The sequence below is a fragment of the Elephas maximus genome, chromosome 19 (assembly GCF_024166365.1).
Source record: "Elephas maximus indicus isolate mEleMax1 chromosome 19, mEleMax1 primary haplotype, whole genome shotgun sequence".
Classification (NCBI taxonomy): domain Eukaryota; kingdom Metazoa; phylum Chordata; class Mammalia; order Proboscidea; family Elephantidae; genus Elephas; species Elephas maximus.
This window is the reverse complement of record NC_064837.1, coordinates 66,689,849-66,710,117: the sequence shown is the minus strand read 5'-3', so window position 1 is coordinate 66,710,117 and position 20,269 is coordinate 66,689,849. Positions and strand designations below refer to the sequence as shown.

General features: G+C 57.2%; 2 protein-coding genes across 7 annotated transcripts in view; one reads left to right on the top strand and one right to left on the bottom strand.

Moving 5' to 3' along the window:
• RHBDF2 (rhomboid 5 homolog 2) overlaps window positions 1-14,002 on the top strand; it is a 29,071-nt gene extending 15,069 nt beyond the window's left edge. For 5 of the 6 annotated variants that reach the window (XM_049859005.1, XM_049859006.1, XM_049859004.1 and 2 more), the window contains 18 exons: window positions 119-232; window positions 3,467-3,623; window positions 4,620-4,747; window positions 5,354-5,549; window positions 5,636-5,839; window positions 6,729-6,857; window positions 7,236-7,354; window positions 7,610-7,807; window positions 8,729-8,840; window positions 9,102-9,176; window positions 9,320-9,481; window positions 9,867-9,976; window positions 10,119-10,182; window positions 10,276-10,370; window positions 10,645-10,720; window positions 10,874-10,974; window positions 11,138-11,291; window positions 12,618-14,002. In XM_049859005.1, the coding sequence (XP_049714962.1) occupies window positions 3,480-3,623; window positions 4,620-4,747; window positions 5,354-5,549; window positions 5,636-5,839; window positions 6,729-6,857; window positions 7,236-7,354; window positions 7,610-7,807; window positions 8,729-8,840; window positions 9,102-9,176; window positions 9,320-9,481; window positions 9,867-9,976; window positions 10,119-10,182; window positions 10,276-10,370; window positions 10,645-10,720; window positions 10,874-10,974; window positions 11,138-11,291; window positions 12,618-13,037 (2,487 nt within the window). In that variant the 5' untranslated portion in view covers window positions 119-232; window positions 3,467-3,479 and the 3' untranslated portion in view covers window positions 13,038-14,002. The remainder of the gene's footprint in view (window positions 1-118; window positions 233-3,466; window positions 3,624-4,619; window positions 4,748-5,353; window positions 5,550-5,635; window positions 5,840-6,728; window positions 6,858-7,235; window positions 7,355-7,609; window positions 7,808-8,728; window positions 8,841-9,101; window positions 9,177-9,319; window positions 9,482-9,866; window positions 9,977-10,118; window positions 10,183-10,275; window positions 10,371-10,644; window positions 10,721-10,873; window positions 10,975-11,137; window positions 11,292-12,617) is intronic. The other variant, XM_049859008.1, reaches the window with a different exon arrangement.
• Window positions 14,003-14,484: 482 nt separating this feature from the next.
• On the bottom strand, window positions 14,485-17,240 carry AANAT (aralkylamine N-acetyltransferase). The gene is made up of 4 exons (XM_049859009.1): window positions 17,184-17,240; window positions 16,075-16,311; window positions 15,489-15,643; window positions 14,485-15,226 (listed from the first exon to the last, which is right to left on the bottom strand). The coding sequence occupies exons 2-4, from the start codon at window positions 16,235-16,237 to the stop codon at window positions 14,921-14,923; spliced, it is 624 nt and encodes a 207-aa protein (XP_049714966.1). The 5' UTR covers window positions 16,238-16,311; window positions 17,184-17,240; the 3' UTR covers window positions 14,485-14,920.
• Window positions 17,241-20,269: the final 3,029 nt, after the last annotated feature.

Sequence of the window (20,269 nt, the reverse complement as noted above, 5' to 3'; positions counted from 1 at the left end):
CTTTGAGCCTGCCCTGCCTTTCCTATAGGTTGTGAGTGGCAGGGAGGCTGCCCTGCTTGATCTGGAGCCCACCCAGCCATCCTTTCATCTGTCTGTCCATCCGTCTACCTCCCTGCAGGGCTGACACTTGGCCCCAGAGCATCTGTGCAGAGTGAGGAAAGGACTAGAACATGCTCTGAAGACCTCTGCATCCAGACTGAGGAAGCAGCAGGCCAAGTCGCACACTCTGAAGGTAGGAAGCTGGGTAGCTGGGTGGGCTGGACCCAGGTACTGGCTCATTGATTCATTCACTTATATGTGTTTTCAACTAATGCATATTGATGCCTACTGAGGACCGGGGGCTCTCCTGACACTGGAGATACAGCAGGAATAAGGGAGAAAACAGAGCAGAAAGGAATAAATGAAGAAGTTCAGTTCAGAGCATGAGGGAGATGACCAGGGAGAGACAGGAGGGTTCGGGGCCACTTCAGGCAGTGAGGGAGGGCTCTGAGGAGGTGGTGCTCCAGCTAGGGCCAGAATGAGGAGAAGGAGCCACCCGCTCCCCCCACCCCTCTGTTTGACAGTAGGAGGAGGCAGCCAGCACTCAGGGAGCACCTGCTCAAGGGCCAGACACGCACTTGCTGCTTTGTCCTCAAGACCCTTCTCTGAGGGAGGAAGTATTGTTATCCCTGTTGTAGAGGTGAGGACCAGGTGAGGTACCGGGTAAGGAGAGGCCAGGTGACTCGTCCCTGCTAGAAGCACGGGAGCTGAAGTTCAATACCAGGCTGCTACTGTAGTCTGCGCTTTAACCACTGCACCCCACTGCCTCCTAGTGGAGCTTGACAGGTTTGAGAAACAGCGAGGAGGCCAGCATGGCCGGGTCACAGGGAGCAAGGAGCAGGGTGGGAGGAGTGGAAGCCATGCAGGGTCTGGAGCTCCAGGAAGAAGTTTGGACTTTAAGCAGGAACAGGAAATTGCGGGACAGTGTTGAGCAGGGGTGTGACAGTGTGATTCAGGCCTTTAAAAGGTGACTCTAGCTGCTGTGTGCAGACTGGTGGGTAGTGAGTGCTTGGCAACAGCAGGTAGAGGAGACGGGAGGCTGGTGGTCTTCCAGGTGAGGGAAGGTGGTGGCCCTGGTGGGCCAGGTCAGAGATGGAGGGAGAAGGACAGATTCAGAATAAAGGTGGCTGTGTGTGGGTGGTGCAAATGATTAATCACTGACTACTAACCGAAAGGTTGGCAGTTTAAATCCACCCAAAAGTGCCTTGGAAGAAGGGCCTGGAGATCTTCTGAAAGGTCACAGCCTTGAAAACCCTGTGGAGCAATTCTACTCTGCACATGTGGGGTCACTATTAGTTGGAATCAACTCTGCAACTGTTTTGTTTTTGTTTTTTTGTTGCTTTGCCTGCCACCCCATACCTTGGCCCCACACATCCTTGGCCGAAGGGCTCCGGGTGACCCTCCCCCCAGTCTGTGCACCCCCAGGGTCAGCACCTACACTGGGGAATGAGAGTGGGGCCCCTGGCCTTGTAGCAGGGGAGGAACAACCAAACGTAGCCTGCCCCAGGAGCTGTGGGAGGCAGGGGAGGGGGATGGCTAAGGATTTCAGCAAGAGAAACGTCACTGGGCAAGAGATGAAGATAAAGAGAATAAAAAGAGACAGAGGCTGTTAGTGCTGCTGGGAGCTGAGGGAGCTGGGGACTGGTGGCTCAGTGTGGAAAACCCTGCGCCAGGGCAGATGGCCACCTCCTCTGCAGGATGCCCCTGCCCTTCAGCCCAGCAATCCTGCTGTAGAACTTTGTCTTATAATAACAGTCCGGCAAGCGCAGGCAGCATAGGCAAAGGCTCATGGCAACACTGGGCATCAGTTTAAAACACCAGAAAGATTCTAAATGACCATCAATAGGGGATAAGTAAATGGAACCTTCACAGTAAGGGTGACACAGGGAAGGATGGCCACCCTAGAGAATAAAAAGGTAAGAGAGAGAGTGAATGTGTGTGTATGTGTGTGAGGGGTATGTGCAAGTGTGTAGGTGGGTGAGTGTGTGTGTACGTGAGTGTGTACGTGTGTGTATGTATGTGTGAGTGTGAGAGTGTGTGTGTGTGTGTGTATAAAGTTTTAAAGTACGTTTCCAGGTGTAGTGAGTCTTCTGGAAGGGTATACACACCAGCTCTCTTCTCTGGAGAATGAGGCCAGGCTTTGACTTTCTGCTTTATATTCTGAAAAAAAAAATTTTATTTTTTTGGCAATGAAAATATATCACTTTTATCATTCAAATATTTTTCTACTGTAAAATGAAAAAAGCACTATCCAGGGCAGTTTCACTTCTCTCTGGAAAAGGAACTGGGCAGCCACAGGGACCAGGAGCAATGATGGTGTGGTTGTCTTCCTGGGAATTGGGCTGGGCCACCATTTCCTTCCACAGCCTCGGAAGCCTCCTCCAGGAGCTGTGTGTCCCTGCTCAGCCGGCCCCTGGAAGCTGCAGCAGACACCTGGCATGGCTGGGGATACCTTGTCTGTTGGTCAGAGCACCAGGGTGCCCTGGTTCTTCTCCTGTCCTTCCTCACACCTGGCCCAGGACAAAGGCAGGGGAAGTTCTTTGTCTACAGAAAGCCACCTTGTGGCTCCTGTTCACCCCGGGCAGGCTGTGAGGTGGCAGGAGTCATCCAGCACCACATCCTTCATCCTCACACACCTTGCTTGGTTTGGTCCTTGCCTAAAGCAGAGAGACCAGAAATGAAACGAGCTAGAAAGCTGGGGATCTCCCCTACCCCTACCAGTCTGGGATGCAAATGAAGAAGAACGGAAATAAACCTTCTCAAAATATCCCACCTGTCTCAGTTCCCTAGTGCTGCTGTAACAGAAATACTACAAGGGGGTGGCTTTAACGAATGAAAATTTATTTTCTCACAGTTTCGGAGGCTGGAAGTCCGAATTCAAGGTGCTGGCTCTAGGGGAAGGCTTTCTCTGTCTGTTGGCCCTGGGGGAAGGTCCTTGTCTCTTTTCAGCCTCTGCTCCTCAGTTCCTTGGCAATCTTCATGTGGTGTGATATCTTTCTTCCCCCATCTCTGCTTGCTTCTCTGCGCCGAACCTGCTTGTTTTATATTGCAAAGATGATTGGCTTTAGACACAATTTACACTAATATGGTCATATTAACCTAACAAAGAAACCCTATTCCCAGATGGGATTATATCCACAAGTATAGGGGTTAATATCTATAACACGACTCAGTCCATAACACCACCCAACCCAAATTCCACCTCTGCCATGTTTTTGTTTGTTAAAGCCGCCCCCTTGTGGTATTTCTGTTGTAGGAGCTCTAGATGGCTGAGACAGGTGGGGTGTTGTCATTTGATCCCAAGTTAAATTCATGGTCTTGTAAGTTGGTTCTCAGTCTGAGCTGCCTGCCCTGGCACTGGCATCCCCATGTCCCCTTCAGCCCTGCCTCTCTCACCACACCCCTTCCCCTCCCTGTCTCCATGCAGCCTCCTGTCCACCATGGCCTCTGCTGACAAGAATGGCGGGAGTGTCTCCTCCGGGTCCAGCAGCCGCCTACAGAGCCGGAAGCCGCCCAACCTGTCTATCACCATCCCGCCGCTTGAGACCCAGGCCCCTGAAGAGCAGGACAGCATGCTGCCCAAGGTGAGGGGCTACCCTGGGGCCTCACTGCCCTGCCACCAGGGACACGTGCCACCGAGACAACATCTCCTGGGTGGAGAGGAGGCTGCTTCTTTCTGAGCTGCAGGCGCGTGCAGCCCTCAACGCGGGCCTCTGCCCCCTCCTTCCTGGGTCTGCAATTTCACCGGGAGGGAGACCGAGAGCTCGGGAGCTAGTCTCTCGGTGGCTAAGGGACCAAAGAGCATGTTCTCCTCCAGGAACAGCTTGCCCGTTCAACCTGGGACTGGCTGTTTCCACCTAACCTCAGGCCCTCTTCTGAGGGAAAATGAGCTTGGGTGGCACAAGCAGTTTGCAACTGGCTGTTAACCTAAAGGTTAGCAGTTTGAACACACCCAGCGGCTCTGCGTAAGATAGTCCTGGTGACCGCTTCCATGAAGATGACAGCCAGGAAAACCCTGTGGAGCACAGTTCCAAACACATGGGGTCGCCATAAGTCGGAATTGGCTCGGCGACCACGGGTTTGGTTTTCTGGGTGCTTCTGAGGGATGTGTGTGAGCGGGGACAGTGTCTCTACAGCACCAACGGCCTGACTTTGCAGCTCCCGTCTCCTCTGGTCCAGCGAGAATAAGTCACCGTTTCCACCAATCTGGACGATTGTTCCATAAAGAGCTCATTGAGCACAGGCCCCAAACAGCGTGGGCATCCCGCATGGCCTGGGACATAAAGGGGAGCTGTGTTGGGCCACCCCTCACCCCAAGAAATCTAGAACATGCAAAACCAGGCCAGAACATCACGGGGTAAGATCATCAAGCGGGAGTTAGGGAATGCATGCCAGGCTTGGCCCAGACACCTCAGAGAATGGTGGTTTTATGTTTGAAATGAAAGCAGCTCAGGGGGCGTCCATTGGGATTGAGGCTTGTTCTCGCAGCGTGTTCATGTTGGGAGGCCGAAGAGGAACTCGCCCAGGGTCACAGCCCGCATGACCGCTGCTGCCCTGACCTCCCTCCTGCCTCCCTGCAGAGGCCCAAGGTTCCCGCCTACTTGAAGAGCGTTAGCCTGCAGGAGCCTCGGGGACGATGGCCAGACAGCAGCGCCGAGAAGCGCCCCGGCTTCCGCCGCCAGGCCTCCCTGTCCCAGAGCATCCGCAAGTGAGCCCCCCTGGCCCCCCTGGCCCCCAGTGCCCTTTCCTGAGGTAGCAGGCAGGAGGCGAGCTTGAGAAGCTGTTACCTGTTTTAGGATGGAAACCGAGGCCTGGGGGGTTATGTGCCTTCAGAAAGTCACCAGGTGGAGGCTGAAAGGGTCCAGGCTCAGTGACCTGGGGGTGGACTGTTGCCCCTCAGAGTGGCTCCCAGGGACCTCTCCTGCCTGGTCCTCCCACTCTGGACTTTATTCCACCTTTGCTCATTGGGTTCCTAGCCCCAGGGTTCAAGGGGAGGCTGAGCTTCTCCTCCCACTGGCCTGTGTGCCCATGCTTGTCACTCCCCATGTGCACACATGGGCACCTGCACATCAGATGACACTCCCCTGCATGCACAGGAGGACACACGTGATTATCACTGATGTCACTTCCTGCTTGCACAGGAGGACACCTGTGTATTATGTTCCCACAGCATGCCCCGTGTACACACACAGGCACATGTGTCATATGTCACTTCCTACGTGCACACACAGACACTCACGTGCGTGATAACCTCCGCACGCGCACAGGTGTGTGCACATACACAAAAGCACGCTCTCCATGTCTGCTCTCACAGGGGCACAGCCCAGTGGTTTGGGGTCAGCGGCGACTGGGAAGGAAAGAGGCAGAGCTGGCAACGTAAAAGCCTGCACCACTGCAGCGTGCGCTACGGCAAGCTGAAAGCCTCCTGCCAGCGTGACCTGGAGCTGCCCAGCCAGGAGGTGCCTTCCTTCCAGGGCACCGAGTCTCCCAAACCCTGCAAGATGCCCAAGGTAGATCCCACCTGGGGCTGGAGGCGTGGCAGACAGCTTCCCCCAGGGGCCAGATGGGCCCTGCTCACCACCTCCATTCCTTCCAGATCGTGGACCCGTTGGCCCGGGGCCGGGCCTTCCGCCACCCCGATGAGGTGGACCGGCCCCACGCCCCACACCCACCACTGACCCCAGGCGTCCTCTCCCTCACCTCCTTCACCAGCATCCGCTCTGGCCATTCCCACCTGCCCCGCCGCAAGAGGATGTCTGTGGCTCACATGAGCTTTCAAGCTGCCGCCGCCCTCCTCAAGGTGAGAGGCCTCCCCTCACCCAGCCTCCCTCGCTCCCTCCCCTTCCCCAAGGGCAGGGCTGTGCAGGGATTCCAGACAGAGGCAGGGACACCAAAACCTGCAGCCAGGCCCTTACCCTTCTAGTCCCAGTTCCCTCCTGAGCCCCTGGGACCTCTAGTTTGGGAAGCGGGCATCTGCAGCAATATATAAACTGGGGAAGTAGGTAAACCACACACTCACCACTCCTCTTCCCGTGTCTACTGAGCACCTACTATGTGCTGGGCACAGAGCTGCAGAGTAAATGAGCTGGAGCAGTGTGTGAGGGCCAGCATCTGCTCAGAGGAGGAACTCGCCATCACAGAGCCCAGAAAAATAAGAAAAAGTTCACCAGGAAAGGAAGGGAGGGAACAGCATTCTGAGCAGAGGGAACAGCATGTGCAAAGGCCTGGAGCAGGAGGAGTGTGGTGCTTTGGGGTGCAGCAGATGGAGGTTTGATGTGTTTTGAGTGAGGGGTGGCTCCAGGAGGCATGGCAGGAAACAAGGGGCCTGGGATGGGGGGTGATGTGAACCTGGGAGTGAGGATGTAGGACATCCAAAGCCAGCATGGGGGTTACTTGAAGTGCTGGGGTGCCAGTTGCCCAAGCCAGAGGGGCGGGGGGTCATTGGAGAGAAGATACACCAGGCCCTGGTGAGTGATGTGTTCAGGGCTGGTGAGGAAGTTCTTGGGGGCTCCTTCCCTGGCTTCCAGGCTCCCGGGCTTTGGGCAGGATCACCTCGCCCATGGTGGTACCCCGGGGGGATGGGGCTTGATGACCCCTTCAGGGTCGGGAGGCTGGGGTCCGGGGTCTCAAGCCGCTGGGTCAGCTGGAAGGGGCTGGGGTCCTGACACCATGGCTCTGTCCCGTGCCAGGGGCGCTCGGTGTTGGATGTTGCTGGACAGCAGCCCCGGGTAGTCAAGTGCAGCTTCGCCTACCCCAGCTTCCTGGACGAGGATGTGGTTGACGGGGCAGACACATTTGACTCCTCTTTTTTTAGTAAGGCAAGCATGGGGTGTGGGCCCTTGGGGACAGACTGGGTGGCCTAGGAGCTGGGAAAGGTGACCTGGGCCTCAGTTGCAATTACCTGGGAGCCCCCAAGAGATCCCGAGGCCCAGTGATGGGGTGGGGAGTGCCGTTGCATGGAGCCACCAGGCCCTTCATTCTGTCTTGGGCTGGGCGAGGATTTGGGGTGAGGTGGGATGCCAGCTGCTGAGTCTCCCACACAGCCGATGGGCATGTGGCTCCCGCCTCCCTCCTGGAGAGCCAGTCTGTCTAGCCTCGTCCTGGGCCAAGTCCTGCCCTTGAGTTGGGGTGTTAGGGACAGTGTTTGGCGTTGGCGGCTCCTTACACTGTTTTTTGTGCCCCTCCCGTGCCCCCAGGAAGAAATGAGCTCCATGCCCGATGATGTGTTTGAATCTCCCCCCATCTCTGCCAGCTGCCTGCGAGGGCTCCCGCACTCAGCCTCCCCAGTCTCCCCCGAGGGGGTGCAGATCCCTCTGTGAGTATAGGGCTTCCTTCTCCAGGTGGGGGGAGGCGGCACTGCAGGGAAGGTCTCCAGGGCCCTCAGCAGACACCTGTCCCCATCCTGCTGCCCACCCCCACCTCAGGCTGCTGCCCACCCTACGCCATATCCCAGCTGGGGCCTAGTCTGGGGGCCTCCTACACCCACCTCTGGCCCCCAGCCCTGCCTGAGCCCTCTTCTGGGGCCTGGGATGTGTGGGAAGGATGTTGGAACCTATAACCGCCATCCCAGCAGGAGGGAGTATGGCCGCTCGGTGGTCCCAGCGGCCAGGCGTGGCAAGCGCATTGCCTCCAAGGTGAAGCACTTTGCCTTCGACCGGAAGAAGCGGTACTATGGCCTGGGCATGGTGGGCAACTGGCTGAACCGCAGCTACCGCCGCAGCATCAGCAGCACCGTGCAGCGGCAGTTGGAGAGCTTTGACAGCCACCGGTTAGCAGCTGGGGCGGGCACGTGGGCACCGTCCCCGGGCCTCCATCCCCTCCATTCAGGGTGGGGTGTGGCCACCGCCTTCGAGAGCCCCTCACAGTTGCAGGCAGGGAGGGGGATAGAGACCTACCAACCCCTCTGGCCCTCTCCTGGAGGCCCCCGCCCCGGTTCATTCAGGGTCCCATGAGCACCTCCGAGGGCCAGGTGGGCCAGACCAGCGTGACAGCACCCTGTCCTCAGGGAGCATGCCCTTCACCTGGGACAGGTCCTTGAGGGCTCACTGTCTCCCTCCCCCAGCTTCCCTGGGCCTGCACCCACCACCCAGCTCTCAGATGCAGTCAGTCAACAAGCACCCATTAAGCACCAATGCATGCAGACTCCGGGAGCGACAGAATGGGCTGGGAGTGCAGGGTGGGTCCAAGGGACAGTTAGAAGCTGTGACCATGAGGGAGAAGTCCGGAGGTACACGGACACCCTGGGGGAAGCCCGAGGATTGGGCTCCAGGGTGACTCTCAAGAGTGTGCAGTTGGCAGTGACCCGATAGATGTTGGACCCAAAATTACAAACAGTTGGGTAGTGATAGGTGTGGGGTAGTGACAGGTGTGGGGTAGTGACAGGTGTGGGGTAGTGACAGGTGTGGTGACTGCTGCAGAGGAGGACAGAGAGGGTGAACAGCTGGTGGGGAGGGGTGCAGGCGGAATGAGCCGGAGTAACCTCTCAGGCAAAGGCAATGATGTGCAAAGGCCCTGGGGCTGGAGGGAGCAGATATTTTCTAGGAACAGGCTGAGAACGGTGGGCGCCTGGGCGCAGCTCAGCCCTGTGGCCGGCGGGAGGGTTCTGGACTCCATCCCCAGGGTGTCAGGAGCCCTTGCAGGGTTTGACCACACAGAGGGTTGTTTTAAAGTGCGCTGGCTCCACTCGCAGGCCATACTTCACCTACTGGCTGACCTTCGTCCACGTCATCATCACACTGCTGGTCATCTGCACATACGGGATTGCGCCCCTAGGCTTTGCCCAGCATGTCACCACCCAGCTGGTGAGTGGGCCGCAGACTCGGGGTCCCGGCCTTCCCAGATGCTTCTGCATAGCAGTCGCTAAGCAGGGGGATGTGCAAGGTTCACCCTACTCCCCCCAGCTGGGTCCTGGGGCTCAGTGTCTAGAAGAGTGAAACTGCCTGCCTCCTGCTGCCCTGACACACCCAGGGGTGGGGAGCTTCACTGGAGGGCTCTGAGGCTCCTGGATGCCCTCCCCGGATCCTCACTGTCTCACCTCCCCCCTACCCCCGCCTCTGTACCAGGTGCTAAGGAACAAAGGTGTGTACGAGAGCGTCAAGTACATCCAGCAGGAGAACTTCTGGGTCGGCCCCAGCTCGGTGAGGGCCCACCTGGGGGCATCGACCAAATAGGACCCCTCTGCCTGTACCCCAACTGGGCAGGTCTGCCCACCCGGTGGCCGCCGTCATCAGGGAAACTCTCATGGTGGCATGAGCCCCGCTCAGACCCTCTTCTCCCCCAGATCGATTTAATCCACCTGGGCGCCAAGTTCTCCCCCTGCATCCGGAAGGACCAACAGATTGTGCAGCTGGTGCGGCGGGAGCAAGACCTGGAGCGGGACTCGGGCTGCTGCGTTCAGAACGACCACTCAGGCTGCATCCAGACCCAGCGCAAGGACTGCTCGGTGCGGGCAGGGTGCCTCTTCCGGCCTGCGATGCTTGGCACCTTGCCCCAGCTATGCCCAGTCTCCCCTCACAACCCTGGGTCTCAGGGAGTCTTGTCTCCTGTTGGGGTTGGGGCTGTTCACTGGTAGTGACCGTGTCCCCACCTCCCTCCCTTTCTGCCTTCCCCAGCCCCACACACGCCTGGCACAAGAAGTCATGGGGACCACTGCCCACTTGCTGGCTGAACTGCCCCAGCCAGAAAAGCAAAGTGGGGTCTTTGGGGTGTTAGGGAGCCATGGGGGCTGGCCTGGGGGCTGGGCCTGAGCTCTGTCCTGGGGGGAGTCCCCTGCCTACTCAGACAAGGTGACCTTATCCCAGCGTGACTAGCCCTCCTCCCTTCTCCAGGAGACTTTGGCCACTTTTGTCAAGTGGCAGGGTGACACCGGGCCCCCCATGGACAAGTCTGACCAGGGCCAGAAGCGGACGTCGGGGGCTGTGTGTCACCAAGACCCCAGGTACAGAGTGGCTGCCCCTAGGCTCTCAGGATGGGGCTGAGTATCTCATCACGTTGTGCTGCCCCCTGGGGTGCTGATGGGCAGCCGCGGCAGGCTGGGGTTCACAGCCCCTCACTTTGCCCCCTCTGACCTCTGCCTCCAGAACCTGTGAGGAGCCTGCCTCCAGCGGTGCTCACATCTGGCCAGATGACATCACCAAGTGGCCGGTGAGTACCATGGGCGGGCAGCAGTCGGGGGGGGGGTGGACAGGGTGCTAGTCCACTGTATGGGTCACCCCTACCATGGGTGCTGCCCCACAGATTTGCACAGAGCAGTCCAGGAGCAACCATACAGGCTTTCTGCATGTGGACTGCCAGATCAAGGGCCGGCCCTGCTGCATTGGCACCAAGGGCAGGTGAGCTGCTGCCCCACCCCAGGAGCCTCCTTGAGGCCTTGCTCCTTCACCCGTACCTATACCTCCACCAAGGCTGAGGCCCCCACCTTGCTCTGGGGCTACCCAGGGTGTGAGCAGCTGGAAGGGGAGCTTCCTCAGAGCCAGGGTCTCTGCAGAGGGGCCCTGCTTCCTGCCAGGAGCGCCTGCTAATGGCCAGGTGTGGGGCCAGGGCAAGGTGGGCAGAGGCAGGGGTTCCCCAGGGCCTAATGCCCCCCTTCCTCCTGCCGTACCCCAGCTGTGAGATCACCACCCGGGAGTACTGTGAGTTCATGCACGGTTATTTCCACGAAGAAGCCACGCTCTGCTCCCAGGTGAGCTAAGGCCTGGTGGGGGCTCTAGGTGGGGAGACAGGCTTCCAGCCTGGCCTGAGGAGCCTGGAGGCCACGCTGCAGTCAGGACTCAGGCATTGGCTGCTGCAATGTGTGCTTCCCGGGGCACTGACCACCATGCGCCGCCCTCCCCAGGTGCACTGCTTAGATAAGGTGTGTGGGCTGCTGCCCTTCCTCAACCCTGAGGTCCCTGATCAGTTCTACCGGCTCTGGCTGTCTCTATTCCTGCATGCTGGGTAAGAGGTGCCTCGTGGCACCCTCCTGGACCTCCCCCCCGCCCCCCCCGCCACCCCGCCAAGGAAGGGCTCCTGGGCCAGTGCACCACCGGCACAACCTGATGCTGGCAGCAGCCATGGGCCAATGCGGGAAGGCCCATGCCTGGTGTGTCCCCCACCCCAGTGTGGTGCACTGCCTGGTGTCCGTGGTCTTCCAAATGACCATTCTGCGGGACCTGGAGAAGCTGGCCGGCTGGCACCGCATCTCCATCATCTTCATTCTGAGTGGCATCACTGGCAACCTCGCTAGCGCCATCTTCCTGCCATACCGGGCAGAGGTAGGGATGCAGGCAGGGAGATTGGGCCTCTCCATCCTGAAGCTTTGTGGCCTGTGGGGAGGCCAGTGGGGAGGCCAGCTCTGCCGACCCTGTGCTGCTCCTGCTTGCCTTCTGGCCCGGGACCTGCTGGAGGGACGCACACCCACCCACCTCGCTCTCCTGCCGGGTCACCAGCGGATGGAGGCTAAGCCGGGGCTTATTGGCTGGTCCCTTAATCCCTGGAGAGGGAAATGCTGATGCTCCTGAGTCACCAAGATCCCTGGCCCTCCCCCATGCTCAGACATCACCCCCAGAATGCCCTTCGCTGATCACGGTTCCTCAGTATCTTTACCCTGCTTCATTTCTGTTCATATCCATGACCACTGCCTGACAGCGCCTTATATAACCAAACCCATAGCCGTTGAGTCAATTCTGACTCATAGCGAATAGAACTGCCCCATATAATTTCCAGGGAGCACCTGGTGGATTTCAGCTGCCTGCCTTTTGGTTAGCAGATGCAGCTCACAACCACTACGCCACCAGGATTTCTGTACCTTAAAACACAAAAAAACCTGTACCTTATATAGCTATAAAAAAGCAAACAAACCCAAACCCGCTGCAATCAAGTTGATTCCAGCTCATAGCGACTCCATAGGACAGAGTAGAACTGCCTCATAGGGTCTCCAAGGCTGTAAACTTTATGGAAGCAGACTGCCACATCTTTCTGCCATGGAGCAGTTAGAAGGTTTGAACCGCTGATGTTCGGTTAGCAGCCAGGTGCTTAACCACTGCGCCACCAGGGCTCCTTTATGTAGCTGTAGGTTGAGCAATATGAAATTGCCAACGTCTGGCCACTCTTGACCTACAAAAAGAGCAGTTTTCTTATTTTCATTGTGGTAAAATATGTATAACATAAAACTTGACATTTTAACCATTTTTAAGTGTACAACTCAGTGACGTTAGTTACATTCAAAACGTCATACAAGCCCCCACCCCTGTCTGTTTCCAAAATTTCGTCACCCCAAACACAAGCCCAGTACAATCTGACCAGTTCACCCTCACCTTTTGCCTGCTTGTTCAGGGCCTGTACACGCCCCACTGTCCGTGTTCAGAGCAGGCTTGTCTGTCTTGCTTACTGCACTTGGCCGGATGGCGCTGGGCACACAGTAGGTGTTCAGTGTTTGCTGGAACGATGGATACTGAGTGCCCAGCTGCAGCCCAGCACCTTCTGTGGACCCCTGACCCCTCAGCTTCAGGGCAAATTCTCCTCAGGGGCTCACAGACAGCATGGCCGGGGTCCTGGGGCCCCCTCCCAGGCCCCTGGAGTGATGCGGCCCTCTCCCCTAGGTGGGCCCAGCGGGCTCGCAGTTCGGCCTTCTGGCCTGCCTCTTCGTGGAGCTGATCCAGAGCTGGCAGCTGCTGGAACGGCCCTGGAAAGCATTCCTGAACCTTTCGGCCATCGTGTTCTTCCTGTTCATCTGTGGCCTCCTGCCCTGGATCGATAACATTGCCCACATTTTTGGCTTCCTCAGCGGCCTGCTGCTGGCCTTTGCCTTCCTGCCCTACATCACCTTCGGCACCAGCGATAAGTACCGCAAGCGTGCCCTCATCCTGGTGTCCCTGCTGGTCTTTGCCGGCCTCTTCACCTCGCTGGTCATCTGGCTCTACGTCTACCCCATCAACTGGCCCTGGGTCGAGTACCTCACCTGCTTCCCCTTTACCAGCCACTTCTGTGAGAAGTACGAGCTGGACCAGGTGCTGCACTGACCTGCTGGCCCAGGTGGGCTCCAGCCGTTTATTCTCAGAGTGGCGACAACTAGCCTGCCATGAGGTGCCAGCTCCAGGGCACTCCACCCCCATCCCAAAGACCCCCGGATGGGGGTGAGGCTGGGGTGCCTGACTTCAGGGGAGAGGGCGGATAACAGAGGTCTCTTGGGAGAGTAGAGCCCCCCCATCCTCTGGCTGTGTGTCCCTGGTCCAGGCTGGAGACACCCAGAGCACCTGATTCTCAGCAGCTTTGACCACAGGCCTGACCTCCATTCCCACTCCCTGGCTTTGGCTTTGGGGCCGCCTGCTCGGGTGGGATCTGTGCTTCCAAGGTCCTGAGGCTGCTGTCTTCTCCCAGCTCAGCCTCTGCTGGTGCCTTCTCCCACCGTTACTGTGAATGTGCACTTCCCAGGGACATGGCTGTCCCCTTGGTTGGCCCAGGGCGGCCTCAGGCTGGGCAGCTGCCTGGGCACCCAGGTTTCCACTCCATCTCACCACACCCACCAGGGCCCCCTTCCTGCTTCCCCTCCTACCCGCCCCCCCCACAGCCCTGTGAGCCCGGCCATCCGTGGACACTGAGCTGCACTCAGCTCCTGTGCTTTGGCCATGGGCTGTGATACCAAGAGCTTTTAGCAAATGGGCTGTACACCTAAAAGGGGGGAGGAGGGGCCCTGGAAGGGCTGAGGCTTCTACATCCCTGCCCCATCCTCAGGACGCCTTCAGTGTTCTGCTCCCCGATGGGGCTGGTGCTCTGACGGTGCCACCCCAAGACCCACTACCTCACTCACCGCCCGAGTGGGGGGGATGACCAGGCCACCCCAAGGACCTGCCCTGGGGGTTGCTCAAGGCTCAATCAGGTCTGAATTTTTTTTTTTTTTTACTGGTTTATATCATGGTCATAATTTTTAAAAAGTAACGCTAACTTTATATGGATGATGTCTCAAAGTATTAAATGTTCTTTATGGAAAAGGTAGAGTATCGTGTTGATTTGGAGGCCTGGGGTAGGATGGAAGTCAGAGGAGGGTCAGAGGCAGCAGCTTGGCTCAAAGGGGACAGTGAGGGACTTCGAGGGATTTGGTTGGACCAGAAACTGAATCAAGGTCCAACGTCACACACAGAACCTCAGAGGGTCCCTTGAGAGGGCTGGAATGAATCCTTTGACTCCTGGGGTCCCTACCCCCAGCTTGCCCTGCCTTTGCTCAGGGGCGGTGAGGGGGCTGGCTGGGTGGGGGGTGCCTGCACTGGCCAAGACGGTGCCAGGGAGAAAGGGCAGCACCTCTTCCTTCACTTCAGCAGGGGGATGGCCACACTTTGCTTCCCGATACCACGCCTCCCCTACAGCCCTTCCCACCACACTGGGGAGGCCAAGGGGGCATAACCACTTTAATTAGCATGGGCAGAGGGGTCGGGGGGAGTCATCTGGTAGAGGAGGGCTGGTTTGGGGAGCTGGATGGGACACAAGACATCCAGGGGAAGGGTGGAGAAGTAGACCAGCACCTCCCTGCCCCAAGACTGACACCATTATGCAGGTCACTGGCCTCCATCCCCCCCCCCCGCCTCCCCGCCAACTCCAGGGGGCAAGGAGAGGGAGGGTAGCCATGAGGCTGGGAGAGTAAGGGATGCTGCCCTGGTGCTGAGCCCCTTCCGGCCCTCCTGCCCGGAACACTGGCCAGTAGTTCCTGACAGTCAACTGTGGTTCCTCCCCGTCCCGTTTACCAAACCAAGCCGTGTCCGAGGGGCTTGTGAGGACAGACTGGAGGACGTGCCACCCTTGCTGTGGATGGCAGCCCAGGCTGGGGAGGAGCCACCCATTCTCTCCATTCACCTGCCCTCCCACCCTGCCTGTATCTCCGCCGAGCTGGGGTGGGGCCAGGTGGGCGGGCTCAGCAGCCCCTGTTCCTGCGCAGGAAGGCGTGGCCACGCAGGCTGCACTGGAGCTCGGTGAAGGCCAGGGAGCCCAGGGTGACTGCGCAGGGGCCCACGGCCCGGAAGCCAAACTTCTCGTAGAAGGGCACCAGTGGGTCCTCACACATGAGCACGACGCGGCACAAGGCCGGCTGCCTGCCCAGGTGCTGCAGGTAGCGCCACAGCAGGACGGAGCCCTTGCCCTGCTGCCGGAAGTTGTGGTTCACAGCCAGCACGTGCAGGTGGGCTGTGCGGCCCCCGGGCCTGTGCAGCGTCAGCGACTCCTGGGGACGTGCAAGGGACGAGAGTCCAGGTGACCTCTGGAGACACCTGCCCCCACCCACCCCACCCAGGCCAGGGGAAGGCGTCCCCTGGGTGACTCCAACTGGGGCTCCCTCCCACCCACAGCCCCATGGAGGAGCCTTCCTGCGGGGCTTTGAGACTCCCAAAGGGCCCAGCTTTTCTTGCCCTGGGAGGGTTATGTCTCCGGTTTTGGAGGACGAAATGCCAGCCTCCGTCTGACTGGCAGCTCTGTGCCTGCCTCACCTGAGTGAGTCTCTCCTCGTCCCACAGTGAGCCAATGATGAAGGCAACAAGGCGGCCCTCCTCGAACCAGCCCAGGGATAGCTCTGGACACATAATCAGGAAGTGCCGGATCTCATCCAGGTACAGGGTGCAGAGGCCAGAGACGGAAATGAAGGCTGAAAAGGGGCGACATGTGTGTGACCCAGTGGTCGTTGAGCCCACACCCACTGCCCACCCAGCATCCCCTTTGGGTATCCCACCCCAACCTTCACCACAGGAAAGCAGAAGATTCAGGGAAGTTGTTTTCCCCAATTTCTCACCCTGAACATGCACACACATGCATGCATAAGTGCATACGCACACACACACAAACACACATGCACACACCACACTCATGCATGCACATGAGCACACATCACACCACACCTGCACACACCACACCTGCGTGCATAGCTGCACACCCACACACACACAGTCTGACACTCTGAGGACCCAGCCTCCGAAGACAGGAGATCAGCTGGGGAGCTGGGATGTGAGGGTCTCCTCTCTGCAGGGCCACTGGACAGGAGCTGATCAGAGGCCTGGAGCCTGTGTGGGGGCCGCCCACCTTCCCACTCGATCTCAAACACGCTGGTGGCATCCTCTGGGGTGAGGCAGCGGAACTCGCTCGCCGGGAGTGTGTGGCGACGCTGGCGGCTTGGGGAGTCGGGGACCTCAGGCGGGAGCCACAGGGTGGCCAGCTTCAAGGCGTGGACACTCTGCGTGGACATCCTGGCCGCCGGTGTCTCCCTGGGGCACCCCTGTTTTGGAAGTGGCCTGCGTGGCTGAGGAGGGACCCCAGCACCTGTAGAAGAGCGAGTGTCTGATGACAGTGCACCTCGCTTCTTTTGTGCCTGGAACTGGGGTGGAGCCAACACCCAAGCAGAGTGAGCTCCTCCCCCAGGTGTCTGCTGGGCAGTTTTGAGTCCGGTCAGAAGGACTTGAGGAACAGCCCCCCACGCCTTCAGCCTCCACTTTCTGATGTCACTGACCTCCAGGTGTATCTGAGCCCCAGGAGGGGTGAGAGCAGTGGGCAAGGCTTGATGGAGCTGGGGTATTCTGCACTGCTGGGGTGGGGTGGGGTGGGGACATGAGTCCCCACTAAGCAGCTGCAGGACAAGTTGGTAAATGGCTGTCCAGGCCCCCGTACCACCGCTGGGGGCCATCCAGAGCTGCTTACCTGCCCAGGGGAGACTTTCGGGTCCTTTGGGTGCAAGATGGTGTGACTGGGGGATTTTTAGGCAGCCCTCGGCCCCAGGCCCTGGAGAAAAGCCCTAAATCTAGGTGAGCCCCAGGGAGCCTCTACGTTTACCCAGGTGGCCTCAACGTGGGTCAGGCACACAGGGCTGGGGTGGCTAGGGGGACTTGGGACTGCAGGAAGTGACAGGGGGTTCAAAGCCTGGCTGGGGGAGTGGGGAGGAGCAGACATGGGGGCACACGCGATTCCTCCTGCTTCACCCTGGCTTATCAACGTCCCCTGTAGCATTTTTTTGTCTCTCTCGTGACACCCTATGGTGGGCAGTTCTGAGCATAGGCCACCCTCCACCTCCAAGGGACACTAAAGACCTCCCATGGTTCCACATCCACCCTGCTCTCCCTCCTCCACCTCCTCTCTTCCTTCAGCTAGAAGCTCCAAGTAGGTAGCTCCTGAGAGCCAGTGGGGGAGGTCTCACTCACCAGGACTGCAGGTGGGGGCCCCAGCATCGCCACACAGGTGCAGGAACTGGGAGAAGCCTGGAGGCCTGGGCGTGGGGCTGGAGTCACCGGGGAGCATGTGATGTTGCTCCCAGAGGTCTCTAATCCCTGCCCCGCCTCCCGCCTTACACAAGCAGAATGGGGCCCACAGATCCTGGCAGCTCTGCGCCTGCCCTGCCCAGGGTGGCACGTCAGCACTGGCACCCTGGGCGGGAGGGATTACAGCGAGTGGCCAGACTCAGGCCTGGAGCTGGAGAAAGAGTGGGGCTAAACCTCGAGTCCAGTTCTAATCCCTGCTCTGTCGCAGACTTGTGGGTCTGTGTACCTGCCTGCTGCCCCTCAAGTTTAGGCAAGCCCATCTCTGAGGTTCCTTGTAGCTCTGGTGGCCTGCTAACACCCTCATTTTATAGCACTTGCTATGTGCTGAGCCCTGGGTAAGGGTCTCCTTTAATCGACACAACCAGTCAGCAAAGTATTAACCCTGGGCAGCACAAACAGTTAAGCACTTGACTACTAGCCAAAAGGTTGGCAGTTCAAACCAGCCTAGAGGTGCCTTGGAAGACAGGCCTGGTGATCTGCTTCCAAAAGGTCACAGCCTTTAAAACCCTAGAGTGCCGTTCTACCCTGCACACATGAGGTCACCATGAATTGGAATTGACTTGATGGCAACTCACAACAACATAGAGAAGGAAGCTGAGCCTCGGAGGGGTGAAATGACCTGCCAAAGCCACCCAGGAAGTAGGCGAAGCACAAGAGGCAAACGCAGGTGTGCCTCCCTTGGCATGCTATTACTGCCATGGTTGCTGATTCCGTTGGATTTCACAAGGCCACGTTCACGTCTTCACAATTCTCCTACCGGTTCTCAGACAATGCTCTCAAGTCAGGGTCTATAGAGGGAAGGGAGTCAGCAACCTAGGGGCCCTGGGGAGAAAAGCCCACGTCTGGCTCTAAGTCGTGTAGGTGGAGTGGACGAGCCCGGAGGGAAGGTAGGGCTAGACTGCACAGGGACAGGGTGCTAGTGGTGGTATGGCCTTTGCTGTGTAGACCCTGGCAAGCTCACGAAAGACTTGATCATTGTGGGTAAATCCTCTACGTCCTGTCCTGCTTACAATGCTTCCCCCATCGTGTCTGTAACCAAAGTCTGGTTTCCCCACGGCATCCCTTCCCAGAGTGCTCTGGGGAAATTCCCAAGTCCAGAGGTGGGAATCCATCTTCATCCTCCTTGCTTTCCATCATCACCTCCATCATCATTCCTCCCACTAAACCAGTGTCCTTAGACACCCAGGCAGGCCATCCTGCCCTCCCCCTCTCTACCTCACCTTATCTCTTGCACCCTGAAGTACTTAAGTAACTGTGAGGTGGTGCAAGGCCACTTTGGAAAACAGCAGTATCTACTAAAGCTGGGCTGACCCCTGCCCTGAGACCCAGCAATCCCTCTCCTTCATGTACCCAAGCAAACACTAAAAGAATAAGAATGTTCCCAGCAGCCTCTTTAGGTTGTTGTTAGCTGCCATTGAGTCGATTCCGACTCATGGCGACCTTATGTGTGCAGAAGAGAACTGTCCCATAGGGCTTTCACGGCTGTGACCTTTCAGAAACAGATTGCCAGAGCTGCTTCCAAGGAGCTGCTGGGTGGGTTCAAACCACCAACGTTTCAGCTGGTGGTCGAGGGCTTAACCATTTGCGTCTCCCAGGGGTTCCTTACACCTTTGCAGCCCTCTTTAAAAAGTGCCTCTTCAAGAATTCCAAATTCTCATGGAATCCAGACTTTCGGGAGCCATGGAGGCTGGATGGATCCCCAAAACTACTGCCCTGAGATAATCTTTAAATTTTAAACCAAAAATATCCCTGAAGTCTTCTTTAAGCCAAAATCTAGCTTAGCTTAATTAGTAAATAATGCCTGACTTAAGCATTGTGCTGTTTAAAGAACTATGTATATGGAATCAAACTGACATCAGCAATTCAAAATACTAGGTGGAAAACTTAGGGGGCATTGAGTTTAGTTCATGGAGGAGGACCAGTTCAGAAAAGGAATATGAGAAAGGTTGCACAACTTGAAGAATGTGATGAATGCCAATGAGATGTACATGTAGAAATTGTTGAATTGGTGCATGTTCTGCTGTGTATCTTTCAACCACAAAGGAAAATAAATTATTAAAAAAATAATTTTCTGATTACTAATTTTTTTTTTTTAAAGTGCCTCTTCATAATAGCCCCGAATTAGAAACAACCCAAATGACCACCAACATTAGAATGGACTATGGAATATACACAAAATGGAATACTCTTCAGAATTGAGAACAAACAGAGTCTTCCATTTACGCCGGGGCTGCAGGTGTCTGCAGGGTTGTCCACATGGTTACCCCAGCCTGCAGGGCAGTGGACACTGCTGATGACCCTCCCTCTTGAAACTCCCTCTTCTGCTGCTGCTCTGTCTCTATTTCTTCTGGGTCTCCTTCCTGATTTCTCCTTTCCTGTCTGCCCCTTAAAAGTTAACATCCTTCAACGGTTGAATGGATAAACAAATTGTGGCATGTGCATACAATGGAATCTTATTCAGCCATAAAGAAGAATGCCGTACTGATACATGCTACTGTGGGGATAAACCTTGAAAACATCATGCTGAGTGAAAGAAGCTAGATAGTAAAGGTCCATAATGTGCAATCATCCCCTTTGTATGGAACAGGCAAATCCATGTAGACAGAATGCAGATTGGTGATTGCCAGGGGCTGGTTGCTCTTAGGTGCTGTGGAGTCGCTTCCAACTCCTAACAGCCCTATATGTACAATAGAACAAAACACTGCCTGGTGCTTTGCCATCCCCACAATGGTTGTTATATTTGAGCCCATTGTTGCAGCCACTGTGTCAATCCATCGCCTAGAGGGTCTTCCCTGTTTTGGATGACTGTCTACCTTACCAAGCATGAAGTCATTTTTCAGGGACTGGTCCCTGCTGATAATATGTCCAAAGTACATGAGACAAAGTCCCCCCATCTTCTGGCACTCCGGCTATACTCCTTCGGAGACAGATTTGTTTGTTCTGCCAGTCTATGGTATATTCAATATTCT